This window comes from Procambarus clarkii, chromosome 65 (genome assembly GCF_040958095.1).
Source record: "Procambarus clarkii isolate CNS0578487 chromosome 65, FALCON_Pclarkii_2.0, whole genome shotgun sequence".
Lineage (NCBI taxonomy): Eukaryota > Metazoa > Arthropoda > Malacostraca > Decapoda > Cambaridae > Procambarus > Procambarus clarkii.
The window spans coordinates 24,788,121-24,810,506 of NC_091214.1; the positions used below are offsets into that span (position 1 = coordinate 24,788,121).

General features: G+C 37.1%; 1 protein-coding gene across 10 annotated transcripts in view; it reads right to left on the reverse strand.

Moving 5' to 3' along the window:
* The window catches only part of Kank (kank), a 109,917-nt gene that overhangs the window by 16,390 nt on the left and 71,141 nt on the right, over nucleotides 1–22,386 (reverse strand). For 5 of the 10 annotated variants that reach the window (XM_045763206.2, XM_045763207.2, XM_045763208.2 and 2 more), the window contains 11 exons: nucleotides 21,018–21,210; nucleotides 17,063–17,251; nucleotides 11,898–12,091; nucleotides 8,779–8,910; nucleotides 8,431–8,511; nucleotides 7,992–8,202; nucleotides 5,041–7,112; nucleotides 1,806–2,053; nucleotides 1,222–1,428; nucleotides 360–483; nucleotides 101–211 (listed from right to left, as the gene is read on the reverse strand). In XM_045763206.2, the coding sequence (XP_045619162.2) occupies nucleotides 101–211; nucleotides 360–483; nucleotides 1,222–1,428; nucleotides 1,806–2,053; nucleotides 5,041–7,112; nucleotides 7,992–8,202; nucleotides 8,431–8,511; nucleotides 8,779–8,910; nucleotides 11,898–12,091; nucleotides 17,063–17,251; nucleotides 21,018–21,210 (3,762 nt within the window). The remainder of the gene's footprint in view (nucleotides 1–100; nucleotides 212–359; nucleotides 484–1,221; nucleotides 1,429–1,805; nucleotides 2,054–5,040; nucleotides 7,113–7,991; nucleotides 8,203–8,430; nucleotides 8,512–8,778; nucleotides 8,911–11,897; nucleotides 12,092–17,062; nucleotides 17,252–21,017; nucleotides 21,211–22,386) is intronic. The other 5 variants (XM_045763209.2, XM_045763212.2, XM_045763211.2 and 2 more) reach the window with 5 other exon arrangements.

A 22,386-nucleotide genomic window follows, 5' to 3' on the forward strand; every position in this document is an offset into this window, starting at 1 on the left:
AATCCAAATTTCAAATTCACAAAATAAGATTTCCCTTTTCCCAAGCTACATTCTATGATTATTTCCCTTGATTATTATTGTTCAGATAAAACAGACTCACATTAACATCACTGAGATTGACCACTCGCTGCAGAAGACCCTTGGAGTATTCTTCAAAAACATCCATATAGTCTTCGACAGCATGGGGATCTGCTTCCTTTTGACTTGACACCTATCAAATAATATAAATTTACAATCTTTCTTACATGTATGCATTCATATACTGTACTGTATAAGCAAAATGAAAACAAAATTCATGTAACTTTTTATTTATATCATGGAAATTATGTATATGGATATATAATGTAAACTTTACTTACCTTGAACCATTCTCTTTGTATGATATTGAGGGCATTAGTGAGTTGCTGACCCGAGCGAACAGGTTTGCCAATGGAATCATTGACAACCTTTAGTGCAGCTTTCATTTCTCTTGATGGTACAGCTCTGTAATTAACAATATTTTAATATAATTTGGATCTTGCACAAAAAAAAATCAAAAAAATCTGAGTATTACAATCTAAAAAGGAAATTATAAACTTGATGTAAGTAAAACAATAAGATATACTGTATTTGTTTGTGTACCATGTCGCAGCCTAGTTGACTAGAGTGTGTGCCTGGGAACACCCAGTGCACAGGTTCAAATCCTCATCACGGCTCCTATAGATTTTCTCATTGATGCAGTCACGTTAGTTTGATTACTCTCTGTGTATAGTGAAGGAATGTTATAGAAAGGGGACTGACAGTGTTCGGGATTCGTAGTCCCGAGGTTCTGGGTTCAATCCCCGGTGGAGGCGGAAACAAATGGGCAGAGTTTCTTTCACCCTGATGCTTCTGTTCACCTAACAGTAAATAGGTACCTGGGAGTTAGACAGCTACTACGGGCTGCTTCCTGGGGATATGTAACAAAAAGGAGGCCTGGTCGAGGACCAGGCCGCGGGGACACTAAGCCCCGAAATCACCTCAAGATAACCTCAAGATAGATACTGTATTAAAAATTATCACTTGTCCATTATTCAATTCATTCACACTACAGTACTGTATATAGCATCGAGGATGAACACGTACCACCACACTCCAGTAGTCATCTCTTATGATCAAAAACCAGAAAAACAAAAAGGTGCATAAACAGTGTCACTGTCAATACTAACCCAACTTTCAAGTCCTGTTACAATTAACACTTACTTCTTTCTGCTCTTTTCACTGGTAGCTGTGTACAGTGATGATGAACTTTGGAAGGATAATGAAGCTGCATGATCATCTGGCTGTGAGATGATTGATGCCCCCATCAGTGACTCATCATCACATGTTTCATTTTCAGACTCGCTGGAGGACTGAGAGTGAGCATCACTCACTGTCTTGCCTTGAATGATTGGTTCAGGTTCTGTAGCCCTGCAAAAAGCCAGCAAATACTGAAATGGGAAAGCATCTGAATGCTTCACCAAACACACTCCTGGAGCATTCTATTACAGGAGTGCCAAAACACCCAGGGCCAATCAGTTGTGAGTCAGTGGCACAAAGCAAATCACTGCAGCACATCAAATTCTGTATTTAAAAAATGCTTAATAAACCATATAAATTAATAATAAATTTGTCAACTACAGTATTTACATTTTGCCAGCTTCAAACTCTTCAGATTACCCACTTGAGTTAATGGCTCACTGACAATTGTTGGTGTTGTTACTATCTACTCATTGACTTCTGTTAAATAACAAATTTCAAACTTGTTTGCAGTCTTGTCACAAGTAGTGAGTCTCAATGATACTTACAAGGTCTTGCTTTCATCTTTCTTCAAATCTAATGCCTTCTTTTCTTTTTCCACTTTCTCAACTTTCTTTGTATTAATGGTATTGTTGTTTTCTGTAATGCTTGAAAGTACTTTTGTGGAGTCTTCCTTTTTCTTATCCCTCTGAGCCTTGGCTTCCTCCTTGCCAGTATTCTCATCGAACCCAAGGTTGATCAACCCCTCGGCATACTTGGTGTATGTCTGCTGTCGTGTATATGGCACACGTTTCACCTGGAAATTAAGCAAATTTCAAAGTAGAACAATGCAGTTAAGAAATTTAAAAAGAATTATAACTATGATCTTGAATAAAAATTCAATGTCATAAATAATTTGACATTGCTAAAATTACGTGCCTTTCCTGGTCTTACTATTCTCACTAATGCAAGCTTATACAAACATACGTTGCACCAGGAATCAGCCACTCTTCATCCATTTCATCCCACTATGTAACAAAAAAAAAAAAAAAAAGCTTTGAATGTAATGAGCTGACCTGCCTCGGTTTACTAGAGTCGCCCGCTTAGTGACGATCACGCTTATAAGAAATTACATTTTTTTTGGGGTGATTTTTTGCTTTTTGAACATAAAACTGATTATTATGTATCACGCCATGGGTCCCAAAAAAAGTCAGTGGTAAGGTTCAACATATGAAAACACATGTGAGGATGACCATAGAGGCAGCCGAGCAAATTTCTTCAGGGAAGGAGGAGGCAGTACAGAATGTCCCTTCCTCAACAATTAGGAAGTTACGTAGAATGTGGGAAGAAATGCAAACTTTTGTTGAAACGACTCACCCAGAGCAATCTGTAGTAGGCCGTTGCCTTAACCTTTTCAATGTGATGCATCACTACAGACAAATGTTAAAACGAAGGGAAAAACAAGTGTCGCTAAACAAATGTTTTAATGAGACAAACAGACAAGCGGCGAACACAACCAGGTCCTAACGGTATGCAGGCAAAGCGTAGGAGAGAGTGTACCCCAGAGAAATCATAACTGCCTGACGTTATAATGGAAGGGGAATCCCTTTCTAAACAGTAACAACTCTTCTCCCCCCTCATTACCATCTTCCATACGCCATCAAGAGTCCTCCATAAAGGTAAGATAAACATATGTACTGTATTGTAGTTAGAGAAAAAAATGTATTCAGTATAAAATGTATTTTTAAGTTAATATTTTTAGGGGTTGTGGAATGGATTAATTCATTTCCCTTTATTTCTTATGGAAAAATCGATTCGACTTACGATACGTCTCTGGGAATGGATTACCATCATAAATCGAGGCCCCACTGTATATTTATGTTGAATGTACAGTATATGTGAAACAACACAAGCATATCTATGCTCCTGTTACAACAAACAGTTACTGTAATAACAACACACATACCACATTTGTGTGTTCCAAGCCCCCCTGAATTTCCACTTACATCTTCACTTTCAATTTGTTCTGAATCTGTAGTCCACTGTTCTCTGAGGTAATTATTAGCGTTGTTAATTATCTCCGTAAGTACCATTCTCATTTCTTCAAGATCACTTGGGAGAGACTCATCCTCAGACTGAAAGTTGTCAGCTGTGTCTTCTTTGTTATCATTTATATTGTCTATATCATCAAATTTCACATTTCCAAGAACCTCATTCATAGGATTTTCAACAATGTTCATAGTTCCCAGTTCATGCACATGTTTTGTCTGACTCAGGCGCATGTCATTTGCAGCATCAATTTTGTCCTTCACACTGGAGACGGCATCGTTACCACCTGGCATCAGAGGGTTATTTTCATAGGACGTGCAACATAGAGCCGCATCCTTCGAGGGGATGCCATCACATGTATCATGAACCTTTACATGTATCGGGTTTTTGAGCTTAATATCTGAAGTCTGATCATTATCTTTACTATTACCACATCCCATTTCTGGAAATTACAGAAAATATTAAATGACTTCACTGAAAATAGCACCTAATATTTAACTAAAGTTTTTTTAGTCTGTTCAAAATGCTTTCAACAATTTTAGTCATCAATGCAGATAATTTAGGGCATTATTGCCACAAAATAGCCACAACACTCCATCCACAACTTCTATTACTGCAGTTGAATTACTTGGCGTCAAGACTTTATACAGTCCTGCTGTGGTGACTATGTCTGCAGTCACTCAGGATACATTGCTGGAATAACTTAAATACTTGTGGTTCCTTCAGCATGAACTCTGACAAATCCAGTCCACACACTGCATAATGAGTGCCTCTTTAATGCACACTTTTCACCATTGAAGTCACTATGGCAGTATCTTATTTAATAATGCCCACTAAAAAACCAATGGAGTAGATCATCAAATAACTTGGGTGATTAAGTGACCAAGATAAGATATATGATTAGATTATTACAAGTGGTTGTTCAATGATTAGAGTACTGTAAATCTTGATTTATTTTTTCATCAATATACACTCTGGCTACTTTTACAATGTCTTTACAATGTCAACATGTCTATCTTCCTAAGACTCCATTAAGATGGGTGGAACAAGTGCATCAAGGCTCAGGAAAATTAAAGTCAATCTGCTAAATTGTCTTAAGAAGATCAAAATAGTATCAGGAGCCATCATACTGGTCAAGTGTTTCTTAACTGTTGATGTTATTGTACAACACAGTATGTTAACAAAAATGTACTGTATATATAAAATTTCTCAATGAAAGAGGACACATTAATTCAACAGATTTTGCTGATACCAACTAGATGACAATATCAGCACTTTACAGTATTTGACCAATGAGTAATCTTGACAAAATTATGTGCATGACTTGTGTAAACATTTGGATTCACTTCATCTTACTGGAATGCTAATACGAAATAGAAAGGGTGGGAAAATAAAACAAAATTGTTTTAACAACTACAATTATAAGTCAAGTAGGGAAAGTGGAGCTTGTCTGGTAAGACTTTGTATAAATGTACTGTATGGCATTAATGTGATGGAGAATGATCTTGAGAGATGACTCACGTGTGAATATATAGTACACTAGCTGATAAATTAATGGACCTGAGGCGTACTCTGAAATTAGAGACTTGACATGCTGTTCCATAGACCATACCTTAATTTTCTCATTGGAAAACCTTTTAAAGCCTAAATTTTATGACAATGAACAAAGCCTCATAAAAAGCATTGAAATGGAATAAACAGTAGCTGAACAAAAATAAAATTAAAATAATTAAAATCTGCAGTTGAGAATCTCACCTGAGGAGAAGTGTTTGCAGAGGGAATTCCCGACGAAGCCTTGGATGAGCCAGCTGATGTGACTGTCAAGACTGGGGCTTGCTCGTGTTTCACACTACGGCTCACATTAGTCACAGCTACCTGTGCCGACATGACAGATTTTACATCTTGGCCCACAGTTACTCCTGGAGTTGATTTTGAAGATTCAGTTGTAGTGACTTGAGAAGACTGATTATACTTTAGTGTTGAAGTTTCACTGGATGCAGTTAACGCCTGTTCAAATTTTGTTGGTTTTGGGTGTGCAGTTCCTATGCTTGCCGATGTGTGAGTCAACACTGAAGAAGGTTTAGTCTCTATGAAACTGCTGTTAAGGCTTGAAATTTGGGACTCTGATAGACTTGATCCAAGACTAGTGGAAAGACCAGCACTTATTTTAAATTCTTGTTTTGGTAAATCTAATCTAGGTTCCACCTTGGTGAGATCGACTAGGCGTGGAATTTTGGACACTTGAGGAGGCAACGGTGGAAGGGTGGTGGCAGATGCTGTACCACTTGTGTTAACAATGTCTTTAGCAACTGAATGAATGGTTTCGTGGCACTTATCACAAATTCGTACCCCAGAACTACCATATGATCGTCGTTCTACCTCTGGGGTAAGTGCTGGGCTTGGGGGACTTGCGCTAGTTTCAAAATTAAGCTCTTCTTTCTTGAAGTTCAACGGCATAGTATTTATTCCTGTGGAACACATTTCTGGCCCACTAGTTTGAACATAGGAAGATGATTTAGGAGTTGCCTTCAACTTAGTTTTCTCTGTCACTTTATCAATAACAGGAATGGTGCCTACAGCAACTGAGCGAGTTAGAAGATTGTCACAGCGATCACAAATTCTATCACATATTTTGTCATTACTGGAACCTACAGATCTAGTTTGAACTGCTGAACACTTTTCACACCAAGTGTCAGCTAATCTATAATCACCTACTGCTACAGATCTAATCTTAATATACATGCATTTATCACACAGAACACCTGTTATGGTCCCCTCCCCTGAACCCACAGATCGTGTTTTGACATTTGTACATTTCTCACACAAGTTGTCTGAAACCCTTGATGCCCCAACACCAGCATCCACAGTATGAGGTTTAACCAAGATACCAATACTTTGCAAAAGAGGCTGAAATTTTGTTTTAGCTAAATTTGGATCATTAATTATGACCTGGGTACCATTGTCTACAGTGAGGGGCTTAATTGACTGTGCTATACTTCGGACTTGGTCGTGTATTTCTCTTGCAGTCTCCCAGTCTGTTTTAGCTTTAGCCAGGTGTTCATTTAATTCAGCTTTAGTACAAAAATCACTCATGCTTAAACTTGTGTTCACCAGCTGCTCTCTTCTGTACACTATGTCAGTGTTGGTTGAATTGTCAAATGTTAAAACTGGAGGGGCTAGCTGTGGTTCAGAAAGACGACTTATGATTGCCGATTTCTTGCCAAGTTTTCGCAAGAAAGTATTTTTGGGGCTTCCTTCCTTTTCTAATGGGTCCCTATTTTCAGAATCTATATTATCAGGTTCAACACTCTCTAATGACACACTACTTATGCTCAACTTCCTCAATTTTTCTGGATGTGATACTGATGGAGTTCCAACACCTTTGCTCTCGTATGTTTTACGATTTCTTTCATAGCACTGCATGCATGGTTTAGGCTTAATTTCTTTCTTTCTATCAGTGTCTGCTCTATCAGTTGTCAGCCCAACTGACCGGGTTCGAATTCCCACATGCGAAACTCCAATATCTCTAGTTAAAACTCGACAGCTTGTTGACATATCTCTTGTGATTTTTCGCAAAACCAAAGGAGTACTTGGCAAACTGTGAGTTAATTTTTTTTCCACCGATGTTTCTTGATCAGGATGTGTTTGAGTTTCTTTTGAAGTCTCTAGACTCAGTCGTCTGTCAGTTATATGATCATTAGCTTCTTTAATAAAAAGTGGAGTGTCTTCAATTACTGAGCGAACTGATTCAGCTTCCGAGCCCTCCGACAGTGATCCCCTTCGGGCACGGCGATAAGAACGGAACTCCTCCAAGTTGACCCGCATTGCTGCAAGATTATGATAAAAACATTAAATTTCTTTCAAATATGTCAACTTCTGCGTTTAGCATATATCAACATGCAAAATCCACTCAATAAAACATCTAAATTATTGGGACTCTTAAATTTTTTAAAACTGTATTTTCTAAAGAGAAAGCAAGAGATACCTGTACATAATAATTTACACTTGGAAAATAGCCCTGTTGAAAAACAAATGTGCAATAGGTAAGCAAAGAGACAATTTTATAACAATAAGGGCCGAAGACTTTTCAACACTCGCACTCTGAACAAAAGCAGCATAACAGGGGCCAACCTCTCATGGTGTTGAAGAGAGAACTTGATAAATACCTCTAAAGGATACCTCATCAACTGGGCTACTCATCAGACTATGAGTAGCTGCATCCAACACTCTGGTCGACCACACCACCAATCAGGTCTGGTCAGAGACCGAGCCACACAGACTTTGATCCCAGGGATCAACACAAAGTAAGCCCAATCATACTCTAGATATTTTAGGTGGCAAAAAGTTCTATACATGTGCTTTCATTCAAACAAAAAGATCATATTTTTATTTAGGGACAACAACCTTAAATTAATTAAAATTTTTAAAATTTCACATGCTAATTTCCCCCAAAATATGTTCTCTTAATTATTAAATGTTGATTATCTTTATTTACTCATGAATATATATTTCAATCTCTCTTTTCTTCATGATATATTAAACACAATATTATCATTACCCCATTTTCTACTTTATTGGGGTGGGGCAGTGGGGAGGCACTTGCCTAAAATGAATAGAAACCCTTAAAGAAAAATTATAATATGCATTTTTTTTTAGTAGCTTTAAAGTTTAACTCAGAATCCAAAACAGTGTAATTCATTACTCACGTGACTCGCTACGTCTCCGAGGTGCTCGAGTAGTCGAGACACAAACATTCTTTAGGCTGACAAGTCGGCCTTCTAATTCATCCTCAGACAAGTCAGTAAGGTCACCATCTAAGCTGGGTGGCAGCAAGAATGGAGCATCACTGCCTTTGCGCATTAACTTGAGTTGCTGCATCAGCAGTCGCTTTTCTTCTTTCAGTACATTGAGTTTTATCTGCAGATAAAATTTCAGGTTCTTATAGCTTATTATAATATAGCTTATTAATACATCTACAATCAAAATATATAACAATACTATTTTCTTAAAAGAAAAAAGAAATATATAACAAGAGAAATTACTATTATTTAATTATATACAAATACCTGTACCTGTATTCTACTTACTCTTCCCTTATTTAAAATGTAAAATAGTTTATTTCAACCTTGAATAATGTGGATATACCTGAAGCATTGGAATGGTCTTCACTTCCTCCTCCAACTCCTTGAGTCGAGCCAGACTTGTGGCCATCTGGTCACGGATGGACTGACAGGAAAAATGATTAATGTAACAACTTTTAATTACAAGATAACATACACCAATTAAATCAGGGGCACAATTATCTTTGCATTTATTTTATACATTTAAAAGGAATAACTTCTCCAGCTCACAAGTGCAGCCAATACTCCTATCAGGATACAAGATCAACTTTGATACATGCTACTCTAAACATTATGCAGAAGCATGGGAAACATACCTGGACGACAAACTACTTTTAAGTCTGAGTCCTCACATTACCTTACTCCCTCATACCTGGAGTGTGGTGGTGCTGACTCCAGACATGGCAGACGTGACACTCATAGTGTCAAAGTCTTGGTGAATGGTAGAACAACCTCGGGCAGCGTTGAGAGCAGCCAGAGTCTCTGAGAGGCGGGGCATCATGTGCTATAGGTGGCAGGAGGTGCAAAAGCGTTAATCAGCAGACACTGTCTGATCCCTTCACCATTGGCAAGGCTCATTTTAATTAAACAAAATACAGTATAGCAATTCTTGTATGAATACCGACTTAGCTATATATCAGCAGATTAAAATATGCAACAGCAGTTTGCTGACTTTTATACAAATAAAGCAGCATTTCCTGTTAAGATGAACCTTGCATTAGAGGCTATGACCTGAAAAGCCATTACACATGTAAAATGTTAATCCACAAAACACTGGCAGCTATAGCTAGACTGTTGGCAATTATGAAAACCCATCTAAATGATCACACTACAATGATAGCAGCTCTGCTATGGGAGAGAAACATCCTTGACATCATCCTCCTTTCCCTGAACCTTACCTTGCAACATGCTTACATTTTGCATTTATGATTAGCTCTCTTTATTTAGTCAGTTAAATTAAACTGTAACAGAATAGAAAGGAAGCAAGAAATAGGTAAATTTAAGAAATTATGATAACAGGATTAACTGGAACGCTACCTCAATGAATGAAACATAATGGAGTTTAATGGATATAACAGAGCAAAAGGAAAATGAAGATAAATGAAAATTGCATGAATGGAAGAGGGTACTGGCATATGCAGGCAGTGACTAAGAGAAACAGAAGAATAGGAGGGTAAAGATGGAATGGAAAATCAGTATCATGTAAAAGAGAGATTAAAACTGGCACAACTCGAGTAGAATTTACCGGAAAAAACGGTTTAAGAAAAGATAATGAGGGAATGCAGTAGAAATAATACGGAAAAGCACAAAGAACAAATAAAAACAGGATGATAAAAGACAAATGAAGAAAGCTTAACAAATATTACAACAGTGATTATATAAGAACACCACATGACACACACAGACATGGACAATGGAGACAAAACACCAATATTTCCAATATATAAAAAAGAAGTGAGAGGAATATGGAATTATAATTGCATAGAAATTAAATACAGAGAAAGGAGCACAATGCAACTTAAGAGGCAATGTTAAAAAAATAAAAATTATCTAAAGTATTAACAAGTGTGGATTTTCAACAAGAAGATATTTCACCCAAAGCATCAATCATCTAATGAATTAATTTACACACAAGATGCAATTAAGCAAATAAAAACAAAGTCGCATAAGATTGTTAAGCAATGTTATACCCGCAAGTGAGCATAGCGACTATATGTATTAGCTAGACAGGATACTGCACATTATCAATCAGATTCCCTTAAGATACTTACAAACTGCTCTCCATGTTTCATACTTGGTATACAGCAATTATTGTTTTCCAATAAAACATCTACTACTGTAATCACAAAGAAATCACAATGGCGTGATATATCAATGCGAAAATAATTATGGGGGCAACAAGGTGACGAACCAGCGTTCTGGCGATTCTCAGACACCTGCCCTAACCCACTCAGCCACGATAGGACAAGAGCCTATTAATCCAGAACTCTACTGAATTCACTGAAATGTTCTGGAGGCCTAAACTGGTGCCCAACCATATTCCTATTACTAATGTCTTTCTTTGATAACTGTAATAGTGCGCATGACCAACCTGTCCTCACACATAATTCACATCAATTTTGTTGCTATGGACATCAGCACCCACACTGAGGTCCTTAGTGGAATTATAATAGTTAAATTTTAACTAATGCGCATCAGTCTCAAAAGGTAAGATATGCTTGTCAAGTCAGACGAACAGACTGATTGAACAGCAATATAGTACAGTTTTACAATAATATCATATAGTTTTATACACACATTCTCGTTACCCCATCTATTTCACACAATCCTGTCATACACCTACATTAATATCAAGCCAGTCACTCACTATAGGCCCTGTAGCACATCGTCTACTCACAACACTAGATTTGGGGTTCGTTTCTCAGGGTTGGGCATATTCCTTTCACGTGATGCCAATAAATTGGCACCTGGCACCTGGAAATTAGGCAATTATTGTGGATTGCAACTTGGTAAAGATCAGTAATTACCATAGAGGAAACCTCGATAAGCAACATTTCTCGCACAGAAAATTTTCACGACACTTAATAATACTCTGCCAAGTCCATACTGTACATGATCTTCGCTTTCCAGAGTCCTTCCCTATTAACTTTGCCTTATAGTTTTTTCAAGTCAATAAAGGCCACGTACACTTTGCAATCTCTCACATATCTTTTACTCACATCGCACTACCATTTTGTTGTTTCTTTCTTAGTATCTTCTATCAATAAAATCCACTTAATTTTCTTATGTCTTCCCTATCAAATGCTCTGACACCTTTCTCCCACAGAGCAGTTACTATCATTCTTCTACCGGCTTGCTCAGGATTGTAAACCAGATATTCCTTGTATTCATCCCATGTAAAATGGTATGACATAATGGTAAACCATTCCTGATTTATTATCACACATTTTATTTCCTAGTTCTAGTTATCTGGGGGCAATAAATGTTTTACTTAAAAATTAGGACACATTTAACAAAAATACACAAAATACACAAACCTTACTTGGAGCATACCTGGAGTGTGTTACGGGAGTTGTTCTACTCCCCGAGTCCGGCCTGAGGCTAGGCTTGACTTATGATAACTTGGTCTAACGACCTGTTGCTTGGAGCGGCCCGCAAGCACCTTGTTTCTTTAATTCTGACCTACAATCAATCTTTAATCCTGATCTACTATCTTTTGGCAATCTATTATATCTAAACTTTGTACAGATCTGCATATATCATGTTCAGTATTTTACATATTGGTTGCACATCAGGCAAATATAAATTTTACTACTGGCAACATTCAAATTTCATTGTGTACAGTATCATTAAATTACAACTACAGGTTTGAACCATTCTGAGAACCAGTTTGTAACTACCTTAAAGTCTATTAAAATTTCATGGTTATTAAACACTCAATAAATGCTTTGCAAAATTTATTGGGCAGCATATATGAAGAACTAGGCTTACTTGTTGAATTATTCCTACACCAGTAGGAGGGCCAAGTCCATTGTTGGTAATGACTCCTCCAGCAGCCACAGAACCAGCAGCCGAGGGACCCATTGAGAAAGCAACACCTGGGTACCCAGATGCTGAGGAGACAGATGAGAGGGAGGAAGTAGAATTGGTACGCTGGCGGCTCAACAACAGACAATCATCTGGTACTGGAACCAAACACAGTATGTGTAAACACTTTGCTTATCCTTATTTGGCAGTGCTCTCCTAAACTGCTTGAGATGGTGGACACTGGAGATGGCAGGTGAGGGTTTTGTTGAAGCTCAAGGTAAGGATAATACCATGAAGCACATTTTATTAGGATACAGTGCTTGACATCTTATAAAATACTAAAGAAAATATTTAACATATACTGTACGTTTATAGAATCTGCCACTAACTGGATGTGTGATTGCTCTGACAAGCCTCACCATTGGTTAGGGGGACATTGAGAAGCCTAGCAGGCTTCCTGTCTCCATATGACAGTGTACCAGTTCAGTACAGTACACCAATTACCCGCCCATAGTATTAATTGTATGAATATGTAGATAAGCCTCAGTGAACATTTAAGAATTCAGAAGAGCTGGAGAAGGCTCTTTTTCAGAGGAGCCTTCAAAGAGAACCTTGAATAGTTCAGATGGCTCTTCTGCAGCAGAAGAGCTAAACTTTAGAAGTGAAAGAGTCATTTCAGAAGTACAGTTGCCATTCCTTGTGGAAGAAAAACTTCAAGTTACATTTAGTCTGAGTGGCTGGAAGGCAATACACTGGAAACTTAAGAGAAATGGAACATTATCCCCTATGAAGAAAACAATGAACCAAACATGAGGCAGAATTGAGTCACCATAGTTATACTGGGACAGCTGGTAGAAGAACGTGCCATCTAACTTGAAAACCACTACACAGCACAAGACCATATCAGAGTCCAGACAAGTGAGGAAAAAAAGGGCTGTGAGACGGAAGCCACGAGCCTCTTCTGAAGATGATGAAGCCCCCTCCACACACTTGTAATTAGAAGTAAAGTAAAAGTCAATCTTAGGCTTTGAATCTCCAAGCTTTTTATCCTAGGAGCACCAAAGGCTCTTGACTATTAGGAGCCTCTAACCAAATTCTGTCAAGAACTCAGACTGCATCTTAAAGACCAGCCCTTGTAACAATGAAATTGGTTATAGATCAGCACAAAACTGAAGACAAAGAGTTTAGCTTCAGCTCAGCACAATGAAATGATGTATATAACTGCTAAAATTATATTTAAAAAAATTTCATTCACCTGGACACTCAAGAGCCTCAAACCACCGACCACACAGACAACAGCCAGCCGCTATTGTCTGTGTAGCCGGCAGTTCGAGGCGCCGAGTGTCCAGGTGAATGAAATGTTATTATCCCTTATATTAGAAATGTTGTTATAAATGGTGGTTAACAATTCAATGAAAATGTTTTGTGTAATATGACAATGTTTGAAGGCGTATTAAAATTATCAATAACAATCCTGCCATGCACTAAATTAAAATTGTTATCATTCAGATATATTCTGCATCACTCCACATAGTTCTCCAACTTCTAAATAACACCTAATCTATTAATCAATCAATTTACATTATTGAAGCCTTATTACTCTGAGAGCTTCAGTTAAAAAATTAGATGGTCCATATCTGAGACTTTTTGACAAAAGTTTCCTACCGACCTGTCTTACTGGCACTTGAAGCCAGGTCCTAGGGGACTATTTTTTTATTGTATTGAAGAGTACCAATACAACTTGGCAGGGGGCTTGTTGAATATGTGCCTGTGGAATTGGTGAAGTGCCAATCTCTCTTGACTACATATCTTATTCTTCAGACCCAGTTGTATCTTACTTGAATTTACATGAGAACCACTGTCTCTCTAGTGGCATTGACAAGGACAGTAAGCTGGCAGCTAGTAAAAAATCAAGGGTATGAAATGTTCTTTTCATCCTGATGATTTTATCCAGGTGGATTTTGAAATGTCATTTTGTCATTTATGGCTTTGGCAAGTAATTACCTAGGTGTAGTTACAGGATGAGAGCTACGCTCGTGGTGTCCCGTCTTCCCAGCACTGTCATATAATGCTTTGAAATTACTGACGGTTTTGGCCTCCACCACCTTCTCACCAAACTTGTTCCAACTGTCTACCACTCTGTTTACAAAAGAGAATTTTCTTATATTTCTCCAGCAGCTTTGTTTCGTTATTTTAAATCTATGACTTTTTGCTCTTGAAGTTCCAAGTCTCGGGAATTCTTCCCTATCAATTTTATTGATTCCTGTTACTATTTTGTACATAGTGATCATATTGCCTTTTTTTTCTTCTGTCTTCTAGTTTTGGCATATTTAATGCCTCTAACCTCTCCTCGTAGCTCTTGTCCTTCAGTTCTGGGAGCCACTTAGTGGCATGTCTTTGCATCTTTTCCAGTTTGTTGATGTGCTTCTTAAGATATGGGCACCATACAATCGCTGCATATTCCAGCTTTGGTCTAACAAAAGTCGTGAACAATTTCTTTAGTATTTCGCCATCCATGTATTTAAAAGCAATTCTGAAGTTAGAAAGTGTAGCAAAGGCTCCTCGTACAATGTTCTTAATGTTGTCCTCAGGTGACAGTTTTCTATCTAGAACCACCCCTAGATCCCTTTCTTTGTCAGAATTCTTTAAAGATTTCTCACATAATTTATAGGTTGTGTGGAGTCTATGTTCTCCAATTCCACATTCCATAACATGACATTTATTCACATTAAATTCCATTTGCCAAGTGGTGCTCCATATACTTATTTTGTCCAGGTCTTCTTGAAGGGCATGCCAATCATCTAGGTTTCTTATCTTCCCTATTATCTTAGCATCATCAGCAAACATGTTCATATAATTATGTATTCCATCTGGTAGATTGTTTATGTAGACAATGAACATTACTGGTGCAAAAACTGAACCCTGTGGTACTCCACTTGTGACATTCCTCCAATCCGATACATTGCCTCTGAATACAGCCCTCATTTTTCTATCAGTTAGGAAATTTTTCATCCATGTTAGAAGCTTACCTGTCACCCCTCCAATATGTTCCAGTTTCCAGAACAACCTCTTATGTGGAACTCTGTCAAAAGCTTTTTTTAGGGCCAGATAGATGCAGTCAACCCAACCATCTCTTTCCTGTAAAATCTGTGGCTCGATCATAGAAACTGAGTAAATTCGTTACACAGGATCTTCCAGATCGAAAACCATACTGTGTCTGATATTATATCGTTTTTCTCCAGGTGTTTTACCCATTTAGTTTCAATTATTTTTTCCAATATTTTGACTATTACACTTGTCAATGATATAGATCTAAAATTAAGGGGGTCTTCCCTGCTGCCACTTTTGTAGATTGGAATGATGTTAGCCTTTTTCCACACATCAGCTACAACTCCTTTACACGGGGATGCCTGAAAAATCAGTTGAAGTGGAATGCTGAGCTCATGTGCACATTCTCTAAGAACCCATGGTGAAACTCAATCTGGACCAACTGCTTTGTTCTTTCTTAGCTCTTTGAGCATTTTTTCCACTTCGTCTCTAGACACCTCTATGTGCTCTATGATGTTCTCTGGAATTCTTATTGTGTCTGGTTCCCTGAAGATTTCATTTTGTGCAAACACACTTTGGAACTTTAAGTTTAATGTTTCACACATTTCCTTTTCATTTTCCGTGAATCTATTTCCCAATTTTAACCTCTGAATACAGTATTGTCCTTTACCTGCAATTTGTAAATTACAAGTTAAAAGGTAGGTGGTTCCATGGGTTTACACCCCCTCTGGATGAAAAAGCATCTCCAGTTTTCAGTCAAACATTATGACTTGTTGAGCTTAAAGCTATTTCTCACTGAATGTGTTGCATTTGGCCTTTTAAAGAAGTGATCTGGATCAATATCCTCCAAGCTGTTCAGTATTTATAAGCTTTAATAAGATCAGCCCTGTCATATCAGGTTTGCAATGTTGTTAATCCTGTGGCCCTCAACCGTTCCCGGTTTGACAGTTGATTTAGTTCTGGGATGATTTTTTATCATCCAGTGTTAAACTTTCTCTGAAGCTGATATGTCCTCCTACAGATGAGGTCTCCAAGATTGGATACAGTACACCAAATGAGAGTGATCCAGAGATTGATACAGTTGAAAAACTACCTTCTTTTCCTTGAAGTTTGTTTGATTATTCCTAGGGTATGGTTGGATCTTTTACTACAACTCCCACTTGTTGTGTAACTTTCAGTGACCAGCGTATTCTGAGTCCATTGCCCTCTTTCTCATCAATTTGCTGTACTGTATATTGATTTGGTAAATGTGATGTGCATTGTTATGCCTCACATTCAACTGAGCAGATTAATTTAGAAATACAGTTTTCTCTTTTAAATTTACTTTACTTAATATATAGCACTGTATGTAAAATGTATTGTTTACATATTATATGGATGTGTAACTGTGCAAACATGTTCAATTATTGTAGTAACAAAATCAAAATAGCAATACTTTGCAATAAATAGTAAAAAACTGATAAAGCCTGGATACGATGGAACCCTAAAAAATCTATCAATTCGATCAAAGCTACATTGTTCATTAACTTTTTTTATATTTCAATAACAAATTAAATTGGTTTCATGTCCTTTTAAATTTATATTTAGCTGACCTGCAATCAACTTATAAAGACAGCTGTTACAAGAATAACACAGTAGCAAGAAATAAGTAAAAGAAAAAAAATCCAAGTTTTCCAAACTTACAATAAACCCGAGATTGACTATGAACAAAAAAGACATTGCATTCAAGCAGTCTCGGCCAAAAATCTCCCACCTCAAGTTTGCACTTATCACCAGACGAGACCTATTATTTGGGGTCAATTTGGGATGGCATGGGAAAGTCTGTCTCATGGTCAATGTGACATTATACAGTACATCTTACTAGTCATCAATATCATGGCAGGAGGATACAAAAAATAACAAAAACAAATCATTTTAAGTATCCCCATGGCACCTGGTCTTTTCATAAGCATCAAATTAATTAACTGTAAAATGGAAATGGAAATAATTGTAATAATTGCATTACATCATCCTCAACTACTGCATGTTCTCAAGCTATTGTCCTGTTAAGAACAATAAGGACCACCCGTTATCAAACTCACATGAACCTTCCGAGGAGTGACGAGGCATCTGGCCTCCAGGGGCAGCTCTTGACCAACTGCGACGCAGTGTTCTATGTACCGCCATCTGTGTGTTGCCTTCACCAACCCCGAGGGTCCCACGGGAAAGGTGTGTAGGAGAGGGCAAGGAGGATGTGGGAGGGGATAGAGGTACAAGAGACCTGTTAAACCCTGAGATGAGGAGAGGAGCAAACATTGGAAGATCAGGGAGCAAACACAAGCCAAGCATAACATTGACATCAGCATAACAATAAGAAAGATAGACAGGTAAAGAATAATGAACAAATTATTATCTTAAAGTCATATGAATAAGAGTACAACTTACAAATGAATATAAATTAAAATTAATACCAAAAAGAGGGGCAGTGAGTGAATAAGAATCAATGGAATCATAGCCACAACACAGAAAACAAAAAGGTATATGCAATGATTGGTCAGAAGGTAATATATATTATACAGGAAAATTAAGTGTACACCAATTATTAAATTATGGGCAGATGAGAATTACAAAATAGTACAAATTTATCAGAAGAAAATTAATTGGGGAAAAGTGAACCCACAGAGACAAGTGAGAAAGTGATTATTATGATAATGATTTATGGCAATTCAAATATTTTATCGTCAAACAACAAATGACGAATAACGAAGTGTGAATGACAAGTTGTAAAGGCATATCAAAGGAAGATAACAAAGAAGTTGAATGATAAGTAGAGTAGAAATACGAGGGGACGAGGCGAGGTTGAGACACAGGACAGGATTGTAAAGGAGGGCGAGTGGGTTGGTGGGTTGGTGGGTGGGGAGCGAGGCAAGGAGAACATTGAGAAATATGAGTAACACAAAGCAACACACAAAGGCAGTGATGAGTGAAGCTCCTCAGCATATTCCAGTGGAAATGGGTTAGAGAAAAAGCTTTCAATATTACCTTAGGAGAGAGATGAGTTGTAAAGCTGGAATAAGCTTCTGAACCTCAATCATTTAAAACATGTAAATAAAATAAGTAAGCCAACTACATTTGCAAGTAAATACTTAAGAGTAACTTCAAACAATGTAAATAACTAAAACGACTCTAGGTGAATATAAAGCAAGATTACAAATGCACACAAGGACAGGCAAGAATTACATGTATATCTACATAGCAGCTGTAAGTGTAGTACCGTATGATACTATGACAGAAATTATGTATGTAAACACTAACATTGTATTTCAAGGAAAATGTTTTCTGATGACCAAACCACACATCAGAAAATGGAGAAAAGACAACATTTTTTGGTTCATGGTTTTCAGATTCAAGATTCCTTATTGGTTTCAGGTGATCCAGGACCATTATCAAGTTGTCTAATGACCTGATAATTTTCTGATGTATGGTTTGGTCGTCATAACTTCAACCCTGTTATTGTGACTCATCACCTGCAAAATGTTTTATGTAATATGATAATGTTTGGAGGCTTATTAAAGTTATCAATGACCATCATGCTATGTAATTAAAATTCTAATTTGAATTATTAAGACATTGTCTATATTATTTCACATAGTTCTTACATTTCAAAATAACATCCAATCATCCAAATAAGTTAGTTTATATCAATGAATCCTTACTCCTCAGAGAGCTCCAATTAAAATATCATGCAATTCATACATGAAGTTTTATCCACAGAAAACATAATTCATCAACCTTCATATTTCAAATAAATAACTAAAATGTTGCCATACTTTTCTTTATTCAGCAATATTACTGGACAAACTCATTTCCCAGCTTGAATTACACTAAACTTCAAAACCCAGATGTATAAAATATGAAACTAAATCCTGGATCAAACAAATGACCCAGTGGAATGTCTTAAAATATTGATACATGTATAGTCAAATGTCTTTTGTAGAAAACAATGATTTTGATGACAACTGCAAATTTATGTTCTATATTGGTTTGAATCATAACAAGAGAAGCTCTTGTTTATTTATCTTTAGTGAGGTAAATATTACCGCAGCAAATACAGTACAGTACCGTACAGTATCATTCATTTAAATTTTACGACCCTCTCAGCTTATTTCCTTATCCCTGTATTATGTACTGACTGAGCAAATTTTATTGAAATATAGGTGCTAATCATATAGCTTTTTTTTATTGTAATAAGACATGAATGGATTGTAATTTTAATGACTCAGTATTCACTCTCTGTAAACCTGAAATTATAATTTATAAACTTGATACATTACTTGACATCTTATAATATTCTACAAATAGGATACAACACAAGCCTGCATGAATGCCACTGCAAAAATTGTGTACATTGAGGAGCATATACAGTATATGTCAACAGCTTTAATGTGTGTACATGTGAGTGTTTTTAATAATGCCACTAAGAAGCAAACCCAAGGATAGCAGACTCATGCTGAACCAAACAGACTCTCAGTTCTAGATAATAGAGCAGTAGGCACCACACATCACCAATACGCATGTTTGTCTACCTGAGTAACTGAAAGCACGCCACTGAGTATTCCTAAGCTATATACAGTAGCAAATGTTTGTGTTTGTATATATACTGTATATATTTTAAATATACTGGTATAGATAAACCTTATAAAAGGAAGGTAGGGTTAAAAAAAAAAAGCCTTCCTTATTAAGCCTACTGAATAGCTCGGTTGATAGAGCTTCGGCCTCACACACCTGGGGTCCGTCATTCGAGTCTCCTAGAGCCCAGGGGAAGGGAATGGAAATAAGCCTTGTATATATAATGCGGGCAATAGAGACTACCTTGCACAATTATTCTTTGTATCTGAAGTATTTTCAGGGGTAACTATGAGAAGATAAGACAGGTGGTGTCACAAGTCAATAAGAAGAGATAAGACAGGTGGTGCCACAGGTCAGTAAGAGGAGATAAGACAGGTGGTGCCACAGGTCAGTAAGAGGAGATAAGACAGGTGGTGCCACAGGTCAGTAAGAAGAGATAAGACAGGTGGTGTCACAGGTCAGTAAGAAGAGATAAGACAGGTGGTGTCACAGGTCAGTAAGACAAGGGAAGACAGGTGGTATCACAGGTCAGTAAGAGAGGGCAAGATATGTGGTGTCACAGGTCACTAAGACAAGGGCAAGATAGGTAGTGTCACGGGTCACAAAGAGGAGGTAAGATATGTGGTGTCACAGGTCACTAAGAGAGGACAAGATAGTAGGTACGGTAGTGTCACAAGTCACTAAGAGGAGGCAAGATATGTGGTGTAATGACAATGACAAAACAGTGTCATCAACATGTGCATTTCAACTTGAGATGTTTTGGGGGAGACCATAACACCTTGATTGAATTTTGTGTACTCGATTTACCACATGTTTATAGTAAGGAAATACTGTAAAACTTTTATTACACAATGATCTTTAAACGCTGACAGAGCATTGTGGATATAGTATATACAGTTTATATTTGATCCATTTCCTAGTGAAAATATACACGGTATTATCTCTAAGCTAAAGTATAACCACACAGGAGATAAAACAAATTACTAACTCTATACTTTTGTCATCACATTCAAATTATAATTTTAATTTAACTTATTCCAAGAATTGCATCAAAGAATTTAAGAAATATGCTGTAATCATCAAAATTTGTTTTAGGTACATTAAGATTCTTCTAAATTTCTAAATAGCCAGATGACCATATTATAATAAGGTCATCTGGTGGCATCATAGGAAACAGTAGAAAACAGAAACGTGAATACGAGTTTTAATATTTTATGAAGAGGGGTAAACACATGCTTGGAGTCTTTATTTTAGATAACATTTTACCTGAAAAGCTTCATCCGATTGAATTTTATATAAACTTTACAAGTAATGCATCATCATAAATAAAGCTTGCTTCTAACTTAGTATTTCTTTGTTGCTATTGTGATCAGCCATTTGTACTCCATTAATCACCAGTTCTTATTAAACATTGTGGAAATAACTTACACTGCCTGGGGAGTGAATGAGACCGAACTACTCCTGCCCCTGACTTTGGAGAGACAAGTTGAGCTTTGAGTGGGGGAGTATGGTGCAACAGATCCAGAGAAGGAATGTTTGGTGGCAGGGTTTCCGATCTCTCTTTGACTTGATGCTTTTCACGGGAATTTTCAAGCATTTCTTCAAAGTCCATTACTGCCTCCTAGATTGCCAGAAGTTTAAATAAGAAATTATAAAGTGTACATATAAAGCAAATGAATTTGAATAAAAATGAGTCAAATGCATAACCAAATGAAATGACCTCTATTGAAGTAACTAGAGAGAAGGTAAATAAACTAAACATTATTAGCAATTTATAAAAATAAAGGTGTAGGACCAGACGAGGTATCATCCTGGGTATTAAAGGAGTGTGGGGTGACACTCAGATAAGTATGCTAGACTATTTTGGGATGTCACAACAAGAAGGTATATATACAAGCAGATGAACCAGAAGGCTACAAAGATTATGCCAATACAGTACTGTATATAAAATGGTAATTGGAGAGTCTCATTAAATTTAAAGTGCAATTGTTAATCTGCTGGAATATTCTATTATGGAACAATGTGTAAAGATCTGAAGAGCAATAACTGATTTGTAGATTCATAAAACCATGCACAGCATATCAACTTTGTTGAGAATTTATGACAGAGTTATGGAAATTAGAACATAAAAATGTGGCTTTTAGCTTAAGAAAAGCAAATATCTGAATATATCATTCTGCCACTCCCTAGGGTATGTGGTCTGCAGTTTGGTATGGAAAGGATCATACAGCCAGACAAGATGACAAACAGCCAATCCCACAGGGATATTTTCAGGAGTCCCTACCGAATCACATAGGGTGCTAGAAAATTATTGGAGAAAACATGAATCCAACAAAGAATAATAGAAGGCCTGTTCATTATGTCAAGAATTACAGAGCTTTTCCTAAATATCACTATGAGTGACAATGGTAGACACTGGTTAACAACCAAAAAACCAGAGTTGAATGTAATGAAACGTCATTTTCTGGGCGAGCCTCAGAGGCTCCCTGGAGCTATACGGCTAATATGCGAATCATTAGAATGGGGCATTAGTCTATGGGGTTCTGCCTACCAGGAACCACTAGCCAGAACATGGCCCCCTTCAGAGAGGCACAGGGAGCAATGGCCCTGAAAACAGACATACAAGAGAAGCCTAAATCATCATAGTGATTTATTCCAACTGCTCTTCTTAAAGTAACACATTAAATACAGGAAAAAAGCTTCCTTTCAGTCCACAATAAGCATGTGGCAAACCAACTGTCTTTTTCCGATTGAAAACATCTTATCATTAGCAACCAGGAGGATACAGGGAATCTAG